General features: G+C 55.6%; 1 protein-coding gene across 10 annotated transcripts in view; it reads right to left on the bottom strand.

Moving 5' to 3' along the window:
* Positions 1-2,069: 2,069 nt before the first annotated feature.
* The window catches only part of MYOCD (myocardin), a 260,906-nt gene continuing 242,719 nt past the window's right edge, over positions 2,070-20,256 (bottom strand). For all 10 annotated transcript variants that reach the window (XM_063352322.1, XM_063352324.1, XM_063352327.1 and 7 more), the window contains 9 exons: positions 18,078-18,239; positions 14,007-14,182; positions 13,183-13,308; positions 12,395-12,660; positions 11,882-12,035; positions 9,752-10,705; positions 6,385-6,498; positions 5,364-5,418; positions 2,070-4,681 (listed from right to left, as the gene is read on the bottom strand). In XM_063352322.1, the coding sequence (XP_063208392.1) occupies positions 4,113-4,681; positions 5,364-5,418; positions 6,385-6,498; positions 9,752-10,705; positions 11,882-12,035; positions 12,395-12,660; positions 13,183-13,308; positions 14,007-14,182; positions 18,078-18,239 (2,576 nt within the window). In that variant the 3' untranslated portion in view covers positions 2,070-4,112. The remainder of the gene's footprint in view (positions 4,682-5,363; positions 5,419-6,384; positions 6,499-9,751; positions 10,706-11,881; positions 12,036-12,394; positions 12,661-13,182; positions 13,309-14,006; positions 14,183-18,077; positions 18,240-20,256) is intronic.

Genomic DNA, 20,256 nt, shown 5'->3' with positions numbered 1-20,256 from the left:
GGCGGCGCGGTGGAAGGCGCTGGCAGCCATGCTGCTGGGCTCAGGGGCTGCCCCACACTGCCAGCGTCTGCAATGGGCACGTGCGCGTCCCTACCTCTGCCCCCTCCTCATCGCCCCCCCCAGAGGGCACAGCATCCCCCTCTGAGCCCAGAAGGAGCAGGTGTTTCCCCCTGTCACCTGGGAGGGGAAACTCTGCCTAGAACACGGTCTGTTTTGACCTGGGAGTGCTGGAAAGATGCTGTTGACGTCTCAGTGCTTCCTATGGAGGAAACACTGGATGGTGCACTGAGACAGGCATCTCACATTAAAAAACTTTGCCAAAGGCATAAAAAATGTTATTTGACTCTGGGAACATTTTATTTTTCTTTATATTTCCTGTATTTTTCAGGCAGGAAGGCCCAGGGAGAGTGGGACATCACTGAGATCCTCCAGTGATGGAGGTTTTTCCTTTGTCGAATCCAGGCCTTGACAGGAAGAAAAGCCGCAAGAACCTAAATCCCTTGGGACAGCCCGTCCGGGAAAATCCCCCACATGTCAGAGGCACTGACTCCTTTGGGGCATGGAGAGCGTGGTTCATCAGCAGGCACAAAGGTTCATGGCACAGGAGCAAAGGAAGGCAGAGCGCCCATGGCCTTGCTCTGACGCAAGGTGTACCAGGAAGAGCGAGATTTACCCGAGCTGCAGGACACCACGGCACGGGAGCAGGGTTACAGAGCAGGAGGGAACAACCCCGAAGCTGTAAATGTGAGGGTTTTCAGCGACCAGCGGGGTCAGGATCCCTGAAAACACCAGGAAACTGAAACACCTCCCAGCCATGCCCCGGGGCTGTGCCCAGCCAGCAAGCTGTTGGGGAGCTTCGTGATGGGGGCTGAGTGCAGATGGGGCTTTGCGGGCGCTGCTCTGGCCGAGGCAGTGGGAGGGGAGAGCAGGTCCTGTCCTGCTGCCCACCCTGGGTGACGGAAAATCGACGGCCGGGGCAGAGCTGAGCTCCAGGCAGCGGAGGAGCTCGGCTGCAGGCACCTTTTGGGGCCCGGAAGGAGATCTCAGGAGACCCTCCAATCCCTCCCTCCGCCCCACAGCAGGACCTTGGTCTGGACTCAGTTTCCCCAAAGGCTCTGGTCCAAACCTCGGCACCTGACAAGCGTCTTTCCTGCACTTTAAAGCAGTGAGTCCCTGTAGCCCTCACCCTCCTCTTTGCCTTTTACAGCGGGAGACGGGCAGCACGTCCTCCCAGCTCCTCTTCTGCAGGTGGAACACCACCAGCAGGCTTTCCTCAGCGCGCAGCAGGACAGGTGAGTGCTCCACCAGTATTCCTGAAACAATCCTAGACTGTGGCTTTTCTTCTCATTTTTCTGAGTAACCATAATGTGGCTCAGTCCAGGCATTTTATCACAACACATTTGGTTGCAGTGTGGTTTAGAAGTTGAAAGGATACTTGTAGGAACTAGTTGTTTTTTCATCTACATCTTTTCAGATTAACTTCTGCAATGTCTCAGGGTTCTTCTACCTTTTAAGTCCATCTGTGGACACACAGGCAGTCCCTCCCTGCAAGCAGGTGGGTGGATGTCCTGTCAAAGGAAAGACGCGATGAATCCGGGAACCGACACTGATGGGCAGCAGGGAGAAGGAGCCAGGGTTCCCGGGAGAGCCCTCCCGCCTGCCTCTGCCGCTCGCCGCTGGGCAGCGGGAGGTTTGGCTGCGTGGGAAGCTCTGCCCGCGCCCACCATGTGCGTGTCCTGTGTCCGTCAGCCAGATGCCGGCGGGAATGCGGCCACTGGAAAATGCAAAGGGTTTGGGCAAGGTGTCAACCACTGCCTTTGGAGGGGACACTGACCAGAGGAGCAGGGTTTAAGGAGAACAAAACGAAACCAATGCCAACAGAAGAAAAAGCCTTCAGAAAGAGGAGACTCCAGCTAGCTTGTTTAGGAATCTTCCAGGAGAAACTGTAACTGTGAAAGAAACAGTGCTGCTCTTGCAAGGACTGTAGCTGCCCCAGAGCATGGAGGTGGTACCAAATGGTGGGTACCCCAGCCCGAAAAATCAAACAGCAAACTGCAAACAGACGAGCGGCAAGACAAAGGGGGTTTTAATAATCAAGGTGTTGCTGGTAACATAGTTAAGGAAATGTGCTTGCTTACAAGTTTGAAGCTGACAGCATCCCTTTAAATAAGGAAATACATTTGCTGAGAGGAGAAAGTTACCTGGAAAGCCCTGTACAACGACGCAGTGTAGCAGCTAACACTACTCTGTTTCAAGTGCTATTAATGTTCTCCACGGACCAGCTTCAAAAAATCTCTCACTTAGAAAAAGAAATTCTTTAAAAAAAATGCAACCTGTGATCATCTACCCTAGCAGTGCACTGTGACCGTTTGTACAATAGAAAAGTGGTGCTTTAAATAGTGAGTTGAAAGCTACTGCCACGTGCTTTATACAGCATGCAACAACGCCAGGACCAGGAGACCCAGCAGGGGCTGCAGAGCCTCCTCCGACAGCTCCAGCACCCCGGGGGGGAGCGTCCCACGGGAGCCACGGCCAGGCCGCCCGCAGGCCCCTCGCGCCGCGCCTCCTCCCCGGCTGCTGCATCTCCGATGTGCTGTGCTTCCAGTAACACAAATATTAAATACGCTCAGTCTGTAAATAGTTTAACAATCTTAGTCAGCAACAATATTTACTTTGGCAAAACCAGAATTGCAAAGAAGTAGACGTGTCCGTCAAACAGTCTGCAGCAAGTTCTTCGGTGGAAGCCAAGAAGTGAAGCGAAGGCTCCTTCTCGCTAGAGCCTGAGGAAGTATATTGCACAGAGACTCACAGGAGAAATGCTGGTGACTTCAAACAGGAGGCATCACTGCAGGAGAGCATCCATCTCTGCCGGCTTCAGGAGAACTAGCTCCTCCAGGCTCAGTGATTCACAGCTGTTCTCCGGGGCCTTGCTCTGGGCTGAGTGAGCAGTGACACTGCAGTAAACTTGGGAAGAAGGGGATGACTGCTGGGGATCAAGGAGGAATGGGAAGGAGGATGGAGGGAAGGATGGCAGTGAAGTGGAGGCAACAAAGGCAGATGCTCGCACAAAACCGCAGCCACGCAAGGGCCCGCTCAGCCCTGCCCCACATGCAGGTCACTGAGTGCCCGTTTCTGGCTCCCCCTGCTCCCAGGTCATGGAAGGTGGGGGACATCCATCCTGACTTCTGGCTGTGCAAAGGACAGCCCCTCCCAAAGCCTGGCTGTATTTTCCATATGACTTGCTCCTACCTTGGACCAAAACACATTACACATCTCTTCATCCATATCACACTAGCTGGGACAAGGAAGCTCCACCGAGATGCCACGTCCCTTCGATACCTGAACCTACAGCCTGAGCATCTGCCTCCAACGTCCAGAGCTCTCTGCTCCAAGGTCACAGGCTTCAGCCTGATTCAGTTCAGACTGCAGCCAGGATGGCTTTCAGGCCTCCAGGCACTGTGAGGACACAACAAGGTGCCACCACGAACATGGTGGTCTCCATCGCTCATCTACCTGGAGCAGAGCTGTGCAGGGATTGGGCAATGCAGTGTCGGGGGCAGGAGGAAGGAAGCAAGGCGAGCCTGGATGTACCAAGTGTACTTGTTGCCCTGGCTGGGCACAGCCTCCCTGCTTCCACCAGCCCTGGCCTCTGCAGGACCAGGATGTGCCCAGCAGAATGTGCCCAGGGCTGGACGGGCAGGAGGGCAGCAACGGGCTCTCCTCTCCATGATTTCCCATTGCCACGCAGGTGAGGTCTCCTCACCATGCAGTTTTATCATGAGCTGCTCCAGTTCTCACGAGAGTGACTGCTAAAACCAGGGGCAGGGGGAAAGATAAAAGAAACAAAACTGAAGTTCTTGTCAATCTAAAGAAGTGTTGTTAAAGGCACTGGTGTCATCTGTGGGGATGTGTCAATGGAGGAAAACCAAAGTCCCAGAGCTGTTGTGCTATCAATTCGCAGTAACTGGAAATTCAAAGAAGTTTATATGCTGGGAAAACGACTCCACTTTCCCCTGGACGTGGCACGTTAGCCCTGTGTGTCCTCTGGCATGACAGAAACACTGTGCTGGCTGCTGTGGGCTTACAGTATCCTGCCTCCACCACCCTCCCTTTCACCACTGCTGAAGGTGCAGGTCCATGCTGGTGTTTAGATTGAGATCAGTAACATCTAGGAAATCAATGTTGAAGATGCTGGGACCCGCGGGGGTGAGCGAGCCAAAGCCAGTGGCGGAGCTGGGGGGGGTGAGGTCCAGCCACTCCATCGTTTCCCACGGAGATTCAGTGAAACTCATTTGTAAACCGGATCCGTCGGCAGGGGAAGGGGAGAGCTGGGTTTCCATGGGTGAGAGGGGAGTCTGTAAAATCTCCTGGGAGGTGAGCAGTTCATCTGCGGCTTTGCCGGAGAACCCCTCCATCATCCCTTCGAAGTGGGACTCTTCTCCCCCCATCTTCAGCAGGGCGATTTCACTGACCCTCCCCAGGGGGCTGTGGGCGTTCAGCAGGACCTCGAGGTGAGCATCGCTGCTGCCCGGACAGTGCTCGAAGGAGAGCTGGGCTGAGGAGACCTGCTCAAACGGGGCAGATGACTTTGGGAGAGGAGCACTGGAGTTCCCTGTAGACACTGTTATCTGAGGTACTTTCTGGAGGCAGGACCGATCTTCCTTGGCGTTGGCTGGCATTTCTGTCAACAAATGAGAGGGGTTTGAGGTGCTCTGGCAGCGCCCACCACTGCTGGGCGTAGGGGCACCAACACAGCCCCCCAGCTGGGCTCTGGGGCATGCCTACAGAGACCCGCTCCCCACTCAATCCCCTTGGCATTGCTTCCCACCCTCCCTGTGGGAAGCCTCACACGTTCCTGCTTTCTGACCTCGAATTCCCTGGCTTTGGACACAGTCCCCAGGGCACAAGCACTGGCAGCTGTCCCCATGGGGCTGGGCATGGGTTGTGCATGGGCAAGGGCACAGGCAGCAGTTTGCACAGGGGAGGGCACCAGCAGTGCTCTACGCAGGAGATGGCACTGGCAGCACTGGGAATGGTGGGGGACACAGGTGGGTCTGCATGGGGAGGGTGCTGGCAGTGCTGTGCACAGGGCTGCCACCCCGCTGTCCCTTCTCTCTGCGCGATCTGCATAGGCGATAACCAAGCCTGGACCACCGCACCAGGTCTGCACATGCAGGAGCAGGCTCCGGGAGGGCCAACACCCTTTTGGATTCAATCTCAGTGGCTGCTGGCACAGGGAGGGCAAATGAAAGCTGTACTCAACTCAGGCAGCTCTGCTGGGCTGCACAGAGTGCACTGAGCCCCACGGACCAATGCTGGCCTGGAGGGGAAGCCCTGGGGGGGAACAGGGAAGCAGTGCATACCTCCACTCTCAATCAGCACGTCCAGGAGCTCATCCATCTGCTGACTTCGTGTCATCTGCTGCGGCAAACGACAAAGAGGAGAGTAGAGGGCATTAGGAGGAGAGTCCCTCCGGCCACAAGCCAGGTAGGTGACTCTAGATCCCACAAATGGCTTTCTCTCATGCAGGAGAGATGCCACTCCGACATGGGGCTGGCAGCGGCTTTCAGGTGAGCACTGCAGAGCCCTGGGACAAGCACAGCGGATCCAGGGAGCATGGTGCCAGGTTCCCCCCGCCCTGCCACCAACCCTCTGCTCAGTGGCCACCACAGAATGCATCTTCCCAGGGCCATCAGGACACACCAACTTTTTGGCCCAAGGACCTTGCCCTGGCATGTGCCTCCTTGCACTCCCTGGGGCAACACATTGTCATCCTCCTCTCCCTGACTGGAGACTGGATGGTCTTTCCGCACACCTTCCTGCCAGCCAACACAAGCCCATTTTTATCACTGCCAACAGCATCACTCCGTTTTCCTAAAGGCACCATCATGACCGGCACTGAGGCTGCTGACATACTCTCACAAGCAGTAAGGGGTTCATAGGTGATGGAGACAGTCCTCCCACTGGGAAGAGCACTCCAGGATAAGGCTAAGGGAGGCAGATGGCATGGAGCAGGGCACTTTGCTCATGGTTTCCTCTTGACTTGGGAATGCTCAAGAGCCTGTTTCTCACATAGCACTGAGCACCCCAAGTAAGAGTACACCCAAGTCCTGGGGTATTTATGTGGGATGTCAGGACCCCAGGGTGGACTGGCACCTTTTATCAGCACAGAAGACACTATCCCATCCAGCGTGGTGTCTGACTACTTTGTGGCAGTCATTCAGCAAATAACTCTTCAAGAAAAGCCCATTCCTTATCGAAACAGGTCTGTTCTACCCAGAGATCCCCATAACGGGTTGTAACTCCTGCAGATGAGTTACGTTAACTGCAGAAGAACACCCTGCACAGCACTAGCCCTATAGAAAATAAAAATCATGCAGTTACCTGCTTTACTGCATCCTCATAGGGTGGAGGCTGCTTTACCTCTGAAAGGGCTGGGCTTGACTTAGAAAAACTTGGGGATGGAATAGAAAACTTTTGACCTGCCTGCGTAGCCATCTGCATGGGGGAAATACAGGGAAATGGAGTCAATGCACAGAGAGGCACAGCAGGAGGCTCTGCTCTCTCACCCGTGTTGAAGACAGAGTGGTGCCAGGGAAACTAACAATTTTCTGCGTCAAATCAGCTCAAAGTGCCTGGCCTCTGAGCAGGAGAGAGGGAGGTAAACTAGCTGTCAGCCTAGCTCTGAGACCCAGGGCCAGGCTGGCCTCTGGCTGCTGCCGGAGATGGGCATGATGCCACAGAGCACCCTGATGCTCAGTCCAGCCGTGAACGTGCAGAGCAAGCGGGAGAGAGAAATGGTTTACTGGTGGTCAGCTGCACCCAGATAGTGACGCAGTGCTTCCCTGGCTGCCAGCTGCCTGCCAGCCCCTCTGCTGGGGACCCTCTCCATCGCCACCTCTCTGGGGGCATCTCACAGAGCCCAGGCCAGGGAAGACCACTGAGAAGAGCCACTGCCATGTCAGCACCTAGGCTTTCCCTGTGCCTGTGCCAAACACCTGCATATCAGTGCCAGCTTTTTGCCAGTCCTCCCTTCCAGGAGGGACCTTATCTGAAGGTCCAGTGCCTGCCAGCTGCTGTCCCCACCACCTCTAGGCCCTTGTGTGCACTTCCCCACCACCTGGCCACAGCTGCCTTGTCCCATGAGAGCCAGTGCCAGGGGATGCAGCATGGATGCAACCCCAGCAGGTGGATTGGATCCAGAAGTGGATTCAGGGCGGTGGTGAGGCCACTTGATCTGGCCATGCACATCCTGGCCACCTTTCTGTGGAGGGCGGGCGGGAGGAACAGTATCTCTGGCTTGGGGTGGGGGGGGGTGGGGCACTCGAATGCTGGGCACAGAGAAGGAGCTGTTGCTGAAGAAGGACCCTCGCCCCTGGGAGCCCCTTGCAGGCAGCAGCAGAATGCCTAGGATGGGTGGTGTCGCAGCCTGGATGAGCTGCAGGACACCATGGTGCCGTCTCCTTTGTATGCCCCTTGCTCTCAGACAGCAAGGAAGGAGCTGGAGATGCCCCCAGAGTGTTGCTGCTCACTGTTGATGCTTGCTGACGGCTGCCCGGTTGTCCAGAGCAGCCCCACCACCTCTCTTGGGAGTATCACCTCACAGTACTGTGTCCCGCTGCCTATTGTACCCACAGCTCTGTCCCATTGGCCTGCTCACCCCTACAGCTCCGTGCCCCTCTGCTGAGGTCACCCACTGCATCCTACTGCCCCACTGCACCCCCAGCTCTCTGCCCCACTGCCCAGCTTACACACAGCACCCATTGCCCAGCTCACCCAAAGCACGGCTCCCCGTTGCCCATTTCACTCCAGCAGTAAGCCCCCACTGCCTACCTCACCCCAACAGCGCTGCCATCCCACTGGCAGCACGCTATCTCTCTGCCCCCTCACCCTAAGCTGCTCCCCGTTGCCCACCTCCCTGGCAGTGCTGTGTGCCAACTGCGCGTGTCACCTGTCTCACCACTCTCTGAATGGCTTAGAGACACCGCTGCTTCCCATTTTCTGCCACCTTGCAGTGCTGCACCCCCCTGCCCGCAGTGTGCTAACTGCAGGAATGCGATTCATGAGCTGCCCTGCTCGAGCGCTGGGTGTTTCGCCATGGCTGTCACTCTGCTGTGCAGCTGTTGCGCACCCAGCAGGCACTTGCTGTACATCTTCCCTGAATGCAGTATGCATGCCTTGCACCCCTCTGTGTGCTTCACCGACTGTATGATAGTTGTTGCTGCTGCCTGGGAAACCCTGGTAGGGCGTGGGGATGAACTGGGGCTGCGATCAGCAGCACCTTGTGCTGTTTATGTGTGCTGGCAGCATCTGTCCTCCCCAAGCTTTTGTATCTGTCCAGAGGGCTGAGTGAGGAGTGGTGGATGTTGGAGGGACAATGCTTTGCTCTGCTGGTTTCCTGGTGGGGATGCACAAGCTCTATCTGACTGCAGATCCCAGTTGCAAGCCCTGCTCTGTCTTTCCAAGAAAAGGCTTGCCATATGATAGGTAACTGCCCTCCTTCAACCCAGTGGTCAAAATCCCTCAAACAGTTCCCGGAGCTGCAATGGCGCAGCAGATCATAGAATCACAGAATGGCTTAACTTGGAAGGAACCTTAAAGATCACCCAGATCCAAACCCCCTGCCCTGGGCAGGGACACATCCCACCAGACCAGGTTGCTCCAAGCCCCGTCCAACCTGGCCTTGAACAACTCCAGGGATGGGGCAAACACAGCTTCTCTGGGCAAGGGGCTCACCACCCTCACAGTGAAAAATTTCTTCCTAATATCCAATCTAAATCTCCCCTCTTTAAAACAGTTACTCCTTGTCCTATCGCTACACTCCCTGATCAAGGGTGCCTCCCTGCCTTTCCTGTAGGTGGCCTTTAGATACTTGATGCTGAAAGATGCTGAAAAGCCCTGTAACACTGCAGTGGGGCTCGCCCAGGGATGTAGGAAGCTGTGCCAGGGCTCTCCCAGGGACTGAGGGTTCTGTGCTGGTGCTTCCCCTCTCTGGATAGAGCTTTGCCAGGGCTCCATGGGGCAGAGAAACCTGTGCCAGGGCTTCCCCAGGGTGGCGGGAGCCAGGCCAGGGCTCCATGGGGCAGGGGGAGTGATGCCAGGACTCCCCCAGGGGCACAGAAAGCTGTGCCAGGTCCTCCCCCTGAGGGGAGAGGCAGCTGAGTTAGGGCTCTTTTAGGGCAGCAGAAGCTGTGCCAATGCTCCCCCAGGGCAGAGGGAGCTGTGCCAGGACTCCTCCAGGGGTGGAGGGAGCTGTGCCAGTGCTTAACCAGGGGCAGAGGAAGCTGTGCCAGGTCTCCCCAGGGCAGAGGGAGCTGTGCCAGGGCTCCATGGGGCAGAGGATGCTGTGCCAGGACTCTCCCAGGACACGGGAAGCTTTGCCAGTGCTCACCCAGGGACAGAGAGAGCTGTGCTGGGGTCCTCTGGGGAAGACGGGAGCTGTGCCAGGGCTCCCCCAGGGCAGAAGGAGCTGTGCTAGGGCTCCACAGGGCATGGGAGCCGGGCTGTAACCCCCCAAGGAGACTGGATGTGGCAGCAGGGATCCCCAGGAGATGCCCTGCAAAAGACCCTGAGGTGCCATCAGCTTCTAACCCGTTGTCCACCTGGGCTACTCTCTGCCTTTTCAGGCAGCCCCACATGCTGTTGTGGCCCTGTATCAGTCTCAGTCTGAAAGGAAAGGACTCAAACTGGGATTTGCACGTTCACCAGTGTGTTCACCACTGCTATGCCATCTGGGGTGCTCTCCACTTACCGATGCTGTGCGAAGGCAACTGTTGGTCTGTGGGGACCCGCTGCGCCCTTCTGCCTGTGAGCCAGGGGACACTGAGAGGAGATAGTGGCTGTTGGGGGACGGTGGCAGGCTGATGTGCTGGGGGCTCTTTGCAGCCCCGAGTGGAGAGTGCTGGGGGGAGCACTGTGGGCTCAGGAATGTCGAGGAGGTGATGGTGCTTTGCCCTGCAGTCTCCAGGCAGTGGCTATTTACAATGTGAGGCAGCTGCGGCACCCCACAGTTACTTAACTTATCCGAGCTGCTGGCTTGGCCTTTCAAGGCAGTTTGTTTGGATGCAAATGGACAGCTGGACACTGCGTTTTCTTGCTTGATGGGGACACCAAAGAAATGCTGAGCAGGTTGCTGCTTCTCCTCAAGGCCGTTGCTTCTCTTTCGCTTCTGGAGCTGCATCCGCAGCTCTTCCACCTGCCTCTGCTCTTGCTGCAGCTTCCACGTCAGTTCATTGATGACCTTCTGTTTCTCCACTAGCATCTTGTCTTTCTCTGTGTCAATCCCTTCCAGCTCCAGCTGGATGCTCCCTCCATTCATGCTGCCCATGAGGCTTTCTTCAGCACTGCCATGAACCGGAGATGGCTGGAGGCCGAACTGTGGAGAAGACATGGGCCCATCGTTGAACGTGTCTGGCAAGGAGCCACTCACAGAGAGGTCAGAGGAGGCGGGAGAGATGGGTGGGGTGGAGCTGGTGCTGCCAAAGTGGTAGAAGCCATTTGATAACATACTGGTGGAGGACTGCGACTGGTAACTTGACAGGGTGCTTGTTGGAGTGACTGGGAAGGTGACGGTGGTGATCTCACTGAAGTTTGGCACTGTGTTGCTGCCGCACTCCTGGAAGGGCCGCAGCCGTTCCATCAGTGCTGTTTTGGTACCTGACACTGGCAGACCTCGTATTCGGAGCTGCTGTCTCAGTTCTGATACCTAGAAGAAAAGTCACCAATGATCAGTCCCAAATGCAGATGAGCCCCTTAGAAATGCAACATTTCTACCAAGGAGTCTCAGATCACAGGCTCCCAGCTCCCTGCTTGGAAGCTCTCACCCCCCAGGTGCTCACTGTCTCACCTACAGTGACCAGAGTCACCATGTGCAGCCCTAACCACTGCATGCAGGACCGCAACCTTTCCTAACACGAAAACCTTCCTTCCTCCTCCAGGAACTGTGACTGCACTCTGTGAACCAGCAGTGGTCCCTGGGCCACGGAGGTAACTCAAGATTCACTTCCTAGTGATAGATTTCTGCATGAGTAGAGGACTTTCAGACAGAACTAGCTGATGGCATCCTTTAGCTCAGAGAACATGACAACATACCTTGGAGACAGAGACGCCACGTTCAAGCATCTGCACATGGTTCAGGCATCTGAGCTGGGGCAATGCTATCGCCAAACTAATTTCTACCTTATCTTATTTCTTTCTCTAATAATGAGTATTGCCTCCAGGTCTCTGCTCCCAAAAGGACTTGTCCTTCCCTATGGCTGAGGCTCTATTAGCAAAGTACAAAAGAACCACTGATGTGAGTGATTCTCCCTTATACCCTGCCTATCTTGCTTACATGAGAGATTTAGGTACTGTTCAAAGCAGCGCTCATAGCTGCAGACTCCAGGAGACACCTGCTTGTGCAGAGAGCTGTGCTGGAGTGGCTGCAATGGCCACTGAGAAGCTGAGCCACTAAGTGGAGGCCATGCTGACCTCCTAGCTTCTGGTTGGTCTGCTAGCAGCATCCATGAAGTCCATAATAAAACCACAGAAGGTATGGAGCCATGAGCTGCAGGAGCAGCAGCACAGATCATCCTGCAGTCCTCGACCTGATGGCCTGGCCTCCCGCCATCTCAAGTTATACCTATAGTTTGCTGATACATGCCATGGGGCACATGCCACCTGCAGAGCAGCAAACCCCATGCTACCGTCATGGTGACGAATTCCTGACCCAGCGCAATGTACTCCTGGGTTTGCTCACAACATGGTGGTTCTGGTTTGCTGATCTGTAACACGCGGTCATTCCCCCAGCTCAGCCTGTGGCACTACACTGCACGCTTCAGGGGTAGCAAAGCACATTCAGGCTATAAGATTCTGCTCCTGTGGTGACAAAGTTTGCACTCACTTTCAGATCATCCAGGTTAGAAGGCAGAGGGCCTGGCTTGATAGATGAGACACAAGTCTGGCCTGAAAAGGTGGTTTTCACAGGAGAAAGAGGGGTGTTGTTGACAGAAGTTGATGAAGAATTTGAACTTTTGACCATTTGCTCATTTGATTGCCTGAAATAACAAAGGAGATTTGGGGTAACTTGTCTGCCCGCCCCAGGGTCTCTGTGCCCAATGTACCATCTCTGCTCCCTTGGGGATACCATCTCCTGTATGAGGCCTGAAGGACCAGCAACCCCAAGGAAAATCAGACTGGGCTGTAAGAAGATTGCTGGTGACCCATCAGCAGGACACAGGTGCCCCAGCCAGTGCACAAAGCCAGAACAGCTTTGCAGAAGACTCTGCTATGTTCCCAAGCTTTTGTGTTTCACTTGCGTGCATCTATCCCCCTTGCACTGGCACAAATGGGTATGGGAGGGGAAAGTTTGGAGAGAGACAGGGCTAAGCCCTGCTATTGGCACATTACCACTCACTTTAGCTGGCCTTGGTGCATCCCTGGGTAGCTGAAGTGCTGCTGCTGCTGCTGCTGTTGCTGCTGCTGCTGCTGGCTGAGGATCTGGAGCTGCAGAAAGAGCTGCTGCTGCTGGAGGAGTCTGGCATATGCAGAGTCCATGGGTGGAGGGGACTTCTCTGCCTTCTGGTCCGGAGGGATGTACTGGTGATACTTCAGCTTCTTCACCTTGGGCTTGGTGTCCTTGGGCTTTTTGTGACGGTTCTTGCTATCACTGGATGATTTGGACTGTTGGTGCAAGAAGGAAAGGAATTAGCTAAGAGAAGAACTTCTGCCACCCTCATGAGAAGTCAAAGGCCTGGGACAGAGAAAGGGCAGCTCCTGCTGGCACCCTGACACTCCAGCTCCAGGAGCTGCTAGGCCTGGAAATCAGGGACTCCCTCAGGGCCACATCTCATCTCAGTTGTCCAGGAGAGCACATGAGATGGAGAATGACCCTTCTTGCCTGGAAGGTATTTCAGCATTGCCTTGTTATCTCCTGCTCCTAGCCCCAAGGATTGTTTCCAGTGCAGGGCCTGAGCAATCATCTCTTGGAGGGTGCAATATTATACCTTATACCACTACAAAATGAGTCAAATATTGCTGTTTTTGCCAACAAGATTTGTCTCCTTGCGTTATTCCAAGTCTTAAGGCCAAACCCCAGAGCTCCCACACATGTGGGGTGCATCATGTGGGCACTTCAGGCTTGGACACAGCCAGGTGCCCTGGGCTTGTTCCCTCTCCCGGAGAGCCTGGTGGCACAGGCATTACCTTCACAGCGGAGGTCACCGGGAGGGATGGGCTCTCCTGCCCCGCTGCTTGCTTGGGGCTGTCGCACTGGCTGCCCTGCCCCGCGGCCGGGTCCGGTGTATGGCTCTCGGTGCCGTGGGGATGATCCTGCAGGGGAGAGGTGATCCGTGTGATGGGAGAGGGGCTGCGGGGCCTTCCCGACGGTCACCTCGGGACGGCCTCTGCCTGCAAGGGGCACCTGCTGCCCCATTCCCCCTGCCCCATGTTGTCCTCAGTCCATCCCAGATGCCTCACCCCAACCCAGTCCCCCATGTCTATCCCAGCCCACTATCCCTGCTTCTCCCAGGCTATATGAGTCCACCCCAGCTCCTCAGTCTCCCCAGTCCACCCGAGTCTCCAAGCCCTCTCTATTCCACCTCAGCCCTGTACCCTCGTTCCCCCAGCACACCGTTGGCCCCTCAGTGTTCCCCAGACTAGCCCAGTACCCAAAGTCCACCTCCGGCCTGTCCTGGTCCCGCCAGCTACTCCCACCCCGCTCCGCTTGAGTTCACCCCAGTCTGCCCACCCCTCCCCCGGGCTAGTATCCCCAGTCCCTCCCAGTCTCCCCAACACTAGACTAGTTTCTCCACTCTCTCCCCCTCCCTGCTCCACTCCTCCCCATTCCCCAGTCGTCCCAGTCCCTCCCGCCATGCCGGCGCTGCAGTGCCCAGGCCCGTCAGCAGGGGCCGCTCCGGCACCGTGCAGCCCCGCGGCCCTCGGGGCGAGGCCGTGGCCGTGGGGCGGGTCCCCCGCGGCCCTGAGGCGGGTCCCCGGCGGCCCAGGGAGGGGGCGTGTCGCGGCCCTACCTGCGGCGGCCCGGCGGGAGCGGCGGGGGCGGGCTCCGGGGCCTTGGTGCCGGCTGCCGACTCGGTGGAGCCCGGGGAGTCCTCGCTCCTGGCCTGCTCAGGGGACAGCCCGTCATTGCTGCTGTCCTCTTCGAAGGCGAAGGCGTCGGCTGGCTTGGGGAAGCTGACCTGGGTGCCTGGCAGGGGAGAAGGGGGCGACGGTCAGGGTCTGGTCCTGGAGGACGGGGACGAGCGCGGCGGCGGGGTGAACCTTATGGGACGCCTCAGTGCCTGCGCCCACCTCCTCCCGACCCTGCCGCGGGCGAAGGACGCGGTGAGAGCTCAGACACCTCCTCCCATCCCCAGCCACGCAGGGGCAGCTCCTGGGTGTGCCCCTGCAGCCGAGGCTGGTGGAGAGCAGGTGGCATCAGCCATCGGCTCCTGGCCTGTGCCGTGGACCACGTCACTCAGGAAGGGCCCTCCGAGGAGCCTCGGGGCAGGAGGCTTTTTGCCCGCAGGCGGGGCTGGGGCAGGAGCGGCTGTGCTGTCCTACCCCACCTGAGGTGGGGAGGGGGCGTCAGAGCCACCCTCCCATCAGCTGGGCATCCCCACCCCAAGCCCGCAGCGCGCGCAGGACCCTGTCCTCAGCAGAAGAACTGAGGATGAAATCCACCCGGCGGGTGACCTGTCTGTTCGTGGCACAAGAGCCAACACGCGTGGACCCGGCTGCAGCTGAACGGAGGATTTTGGATCCTGTCTCTGTCCACAAGCTTCACCCGCACGACATGCTTCAAACCACTGCCGTTGTCTCCTGACTGCCCCAGACATTGCTTCTCCCCCTGCAAAGCGCCCCGCGTGCTATCTCCTAGTCAGATGGGCAAGAGCTCTTGACCCCCGGCTTTTGCTGATAAATAAAGTGCTGAAAAAGAAAAGGTCTCATGTGAGCCTGGAGAGGGCTGCAGGTGGGGGTAGAGGAAGGAGCAGTGTGGCCACACTCGTAATCTGCTCCTGCTCACGTCTGGCATTTGTCAGGCAGCTTGGCACGCCGATAGCGAGGTGACAAATGGGGAAATAGGAAGGGCCCGGGGACAAGCTTCCACCTGTCCCTGCTGCCGGTCTAGCAATGTGCACCTTCTCACTGACACACACCCTCCTGCGCTGACCCCTGTCCCTATCTGAGAGATAAGGGTTATCTCCGCTTGCTCCGGCTCATGGTGCCAGGGTGGGTGAGGAAGCAGGGAGCCCTGGCTCCGCGCCCCGAGCTGCTGCCCAGCCGCCGTACGGGGTGGGGATAAGAGAGCAACCATGTGCCGTGGAGAGCCTCTCCTCCCCACTCTCCAGGGCACGGGGCTCCTCTCATGTCCCTGGAAACAGGGCCTTGTCCCCGCTCCGTCAGAGGCAGCACCCAAACTGGGTCTTCCCTGAGGAACTGCAATGCTGCATGATCAACCACCTGGGCTGGGTGGGAACTGCTCCCCACGCCTGCAGACCAGCGTGGGCATCCTCTCTGGAAAAATGACACCAAGCAAGGGCGACTTGTGGATCTGCAAGACTCCTGCTGGGCTGGCATTTAGTAAGCATGTGTTGAGAAACAGTGCCAAAGCCGGGAGACCAAGGGACCTTCAGGACACAGCGTCAGCCCAGAGCATGACAGGAATGTGCTGCATCCTGCTGCTTGATACCGGGGGCCTGTGCTGGGTAGGGAATGCTGCCCTTATCTGTCCTGCTCTCACCCAGCCCAGGGCTGACCGTATTTTTTTGCGATCCCATGTCTCTGCTGTAATCTCAGGCAGAATGGTGTTTGCTCGGGGCTGTTTCTAATGCACTGGGTATTGTCCTCTCAAGCGTATTGGACAAAGTGATGACAAGGACCTGGTAAAAAAGGGTTCTTATATCACTGCTCAGCTATGTAGGGCACTGGCGGCCTCCTGTCACTGGGACGTTAGGGCTTTCAGTTGGGGTCTGGCACTTTCTGCTCACCCTGCCGGAGGTGATTAGAGGAACACGTCAGCTGAATTTTCCACTGTATAAACAGTTGAGATTCCAAGGTTAAAGTAAAATGATTTTAAACCCTGTCATCTTTCTGGTATTGCAAAAACAAAAGGCTTAACATTCAGAAGTGCCAGTGCTCATCTCTGCTCTGTGTTCAGCCCTTCGCCCCAAACCCTGAGCACCACAAGGCACCTCTGACTCCAAAAATCAGCTGGGGGATCATTCACCCTGAGGCTTTCTTCTGCAGAAACACGAGGGCTGGGATTGTGTTTCTGGTGCAGGTGCACCACCTCCTTCTCACGGCACCACACAGTACCAAGGAAGTTCATGCGTGACCCTAATGTGCTGTGTGTTTCACCCTAGTTGGCATAAAACTGGCTTACAGGACACATTTTTTTTCCCCAGCAATGTGATAGAAGGGCATTGCGAAAGGGAGAAATTTAAAATTGAGCATATCGTTTTAAGCCAGACTTTTTGTTTTTAACAATTTTGTCCCATAAATCTCTGTTTACCACAAGCTCCTGACGAGGCAGCTGGAGAGGAACTCTGCAAACTTCAAGCACACTTGCCCAGCCTCCAAGCCTCAGCTCCAGTGGATAAAGTCATGCTCAAACTGCCTTGAATGTTTATAAAGGGGGGATTTTTTAAAAACTTTTTTTTTTTTCTGCTCTTCTCTCCTTCGATAAGTGTCTGGGGAGATTTTACTTGAACTCTCCTTAAAAATTCCTCTTCAGGCAGAGTCCTGGAACATTTCACCTTCAAAGGCAAGAGCTGTAAAACGCTGGAAATAGAGCAGCTCAAGGACCAGCCGGGAGAAGCCCCTGTATGAGCCCTGCGTGCACTTCACAGCGGGAAAACCAAGAGCAGGAACAATTGCGGGGCAAGACAGAGCAGTATCTGGGCCTGGAACATTTCATGTCATTTACATTTGTTTCTGAGATGAAACGAAAGTCAAAGTACTTCCAGTTTCAATTCCCATTTTCGGCATCACTCCTGTCATTCAAAGATCCCCTCCCGTCCCAGAGCCCTGCCACTGTCCCCAGCTTGCTCTGAGCCCCAGAACAGGCACTTAACACGGGATTGTGCCACTGGAAATAATCCCATGCATTCAGGAACCAGGAGCAACAGAAGAAGGAATTCCCAGGGGGAAGAGCATCTCTCCGTGCCTCACTTGAAACCCAAGGGCCAAGTTGGACATGCAGAGATGGCCCCAGGCTTCAAAAATTCTGCTGCTGTCCTGGCACTGCAGGAGCCTGCTGGCTTTCCTGCTCCTTTCTCTCCTTTTTGACCTCCCTGTCCTGGCACTGGGGCCTGAGTCAAAACCTGAGTCACCTTTTTGCTTTGTGTCGGCTCCTGCACCAGCCTCCCTGCAGCAGCACGGGGGAAAGGGTTGCAGAGGATTCTGCCTCCCTCCTCCAGCTGGGGGTAGGGGATGGAGGAAAACCAAGCTGAGGCATAAGCCAAGCGCTGGGCACTAGTTGGCAGGAGTGTACCCTGCTTTGGGGTGCAGGCTGCTCCTTGTACTCCCCAGCGGTTTAACACCCCAGCGATGATTTCCTTTTCCCAGCCATGCAGCACCCCACTCTGTTGGGCCTTGCATGCCACTAGCGTCAGTGGGGAAAAAGGAGCCTGTCTGAACCGGGGCCACTTTGCCTCCATCTACTGGGATGTAAAAGCTTGCCAGGGCACAAGTGGGAGAATCCAGGCTGGCCTCACGACCACATGTGCACACCCAGGTCCTCTCCCACACAGAGGCAGGAACGAACGTCCTGTCTCCAGCAGTATCATTTGTGTGCTCAAAGCCTCGGGGAAGGCAGGGGTTTAAGAGGGGAGGTTCTTTCTGAGGAGACATGGCTGAGCAATCGTGCATGTTTCTGTGGTCATTGCTCTAAGGGCTCCCTTTTCATAGGCCTGGATAAGAAAGCATAGGCTGTGCTGGACGGGGCTGCTTACTGTGAAAATAATAAAATTTAAGCAATAAATGCAGCTTTAACTCCAGTTCGGTCACTTCCTGCAGTTGCTGTGGTACGTCCTCATAACCTTGCAAGCCCCTGCCCTGTGCCATGCACATAACACAACATGCACGTTCACTTCCACTACCTTTTATGGCCTCTTTCACAGCTGAGTCGACAGGAATAATATTCTTCTCCACCAACTCCAAAGGACCCGGCCTGAGAGCAATCTTTTCATTGAGATCATCTGCCAGTCGGGCTCTTTTCAGCTTCATTTGAGTAGACTGAATGGACCCCTCTGCAGCTGAGTCTAAAAGGCCAAATGGAAGGCATCAGTTCATGACCCAGGGCATCTGTAAGCACAGTGTTCGTTGACAATGTGCTCCCCCTTCACCTCAGCCTTTCTGGGCTGCCGCCAAAACCTAAGCTTGGCTTAGTGCACAGCAGGAGCTGCTCTGAGGCTGGGAGGCAGGATGCTGGATTAGATGGGGCTGGTGGGGTTTGGGACATGGGTCCTCCTCTGGGCCTTAGGTCCAGCTTCTCCATCCCCAAATAGGAGCCTCTGTTTACTAGCCTAGGCTTGCAAAAACAGCCTGCAGCTGGAGAATCCTCTCCAAGGCCCAGGAATGATCTGCAATGGAAACTTCATTAACAAACTGCGACTAGCATGAGGGCCAAAGTGGATTCCAGCTCCGGCCTGCCAGGAGCCCATTGGACCTTGTGTTCCCTACTTCTGGAGAACATCTGGAGAAAAGAACCATTAACAGTGTTAGACAACTGGAGTAAATGCCTTACACTGGAAGACCAAAAGCTGTCTTTGAGAGTGGACATTTGGAAGTGGCATGACTGCAGTGCTGCAGGCCTTCAGGGTAAAAACCAAGCTGGTGGAGAGGAGCACAACGAAGGCAGCTAGATCTGGAAGCTACAGCCCTACCGAACTCAGATGAGAAGTTCCCAATTATTGAGTGGTGACAGAAGAGTGGCCAATTACAAGAGAAAGTGGTGATTTCCTAAACAAAGGTGATCTGGCTCCTCTGGTGGCACAGACATGAGTAGTGAAGGAGTGGGATTCTAAACTAAACCATGCCTATGCTCTCGGAGGGCTAAAGTAAGAAGGGTTGCATCTGGGTTGTGCTATCTTCAAAGACTGGACACTCTTTTAGAAGAGCAACTGTAGGCAATACAAGCTACAGGGCTTGACACGAGGGGAAAAATGCTCTGCAGGAGGCCAGGAGAACTGGTCTAGCGTCAATGCTGACCTCGGGCTATATAAGACAGTGAACACACATGAATTCTTTGAGGTGAACAGTAACAGAAAGTGTGCCTAGAAGGTATTTTGATGATAGAAGGTGTCTCAGCTGCCCAATTTCAATCATCTCTAGTGCTTGTTATGAACCAAATGGACATGTGTATGTCCGTGATATGCCAGGGAGCACCTCCATGAAATGCAGAGCACGACGGGCAGAGGTGTGAGCAGGGCTCTGGCTGAGAGCTGTGTGTAGGGCAGCACAGCCAGCTTGCTCAGTGCGTGGCCAGGCAGTCTCTGCTCCACCTCTCCTCCAGCTGTGTCTCACCGTCCCTGTCCATGCCTGGTGACTGCAGCTGCCTCCACATCTGGTTTGCAGGCCCTGGTCCCCAACTCCAGTCCGTATTGTGTCTATTATTTAACCTAAGGAAAAGACACTTTCCACCTGTTGAACAGGCAATGGTGCTGGCCTATCTTAGGGATGGAGACCCAAGGGAAAAGCAAAGCAGCAGCACTGGTCCGGCATGGGCCCCTGGCTCAGCCCTCCCGCGTGCCAGAGGAAAAAGAAATATGGACTTCATCCATGCTGAGAGCAGAGGCCAGCATTTACAGTTGCCAGAGAGTGGTCTGCTTCTTCCAGGGGACTGACAGGACTCAAGGAGACAGGCTGCACATCCTCCCTGTCTCTAAGGAGGTTGTTATCTCTGGAGATAACGAGGGACACCACAGTGTTCTGCTGTCTGTGATGGGATGCAACAGAGCCGTGCGAGCTCTCTGTCTGGGAGGGGACACCAGGATGGGAGACGTGAGAGCTGCTGTGGGCAAGGGCTCACCCTTTTCATATGGCTGTGCTTGGGTCACTGACGGCATCACTATGAATTGTCACATAAAATATCCAGAATTAAGGCAAAACAAAAGATGTCCAGCTTTAGGAGGGTATTGCAACCACCTGCTACAGGGATTTCAGTGCCCTGGACAACAAATGCCCCATATATGCTTTTCATTAGGATCAGCCCGTGGCAATTCTGTCTAACAGAGTCCTTTCTCGCAGCTGTTCTCTGCCCCACTGTCCTCTAGACCA

This window comes from Chroicocephalus ridibundus, chromosome 14, assembly GCF_963924245.1.
Source record: "Chroicocephalus ridibundus chromosome 14, bChrRid1.1, whole genome shotgun sequence".
In the NCBI taxonomy this organism is placed as follows: Eukaryota; Metazoa; Chordata; class Aves; order Charadriiformes; family Laridae; genus Chroicocephalus; species Chroicocephalus ridibundus.
The sequence above is the reverse complement of the archived record's forward strand: the minus strand, read 5'-3'. Positions and strand labels throughout refer to the sequence as shown.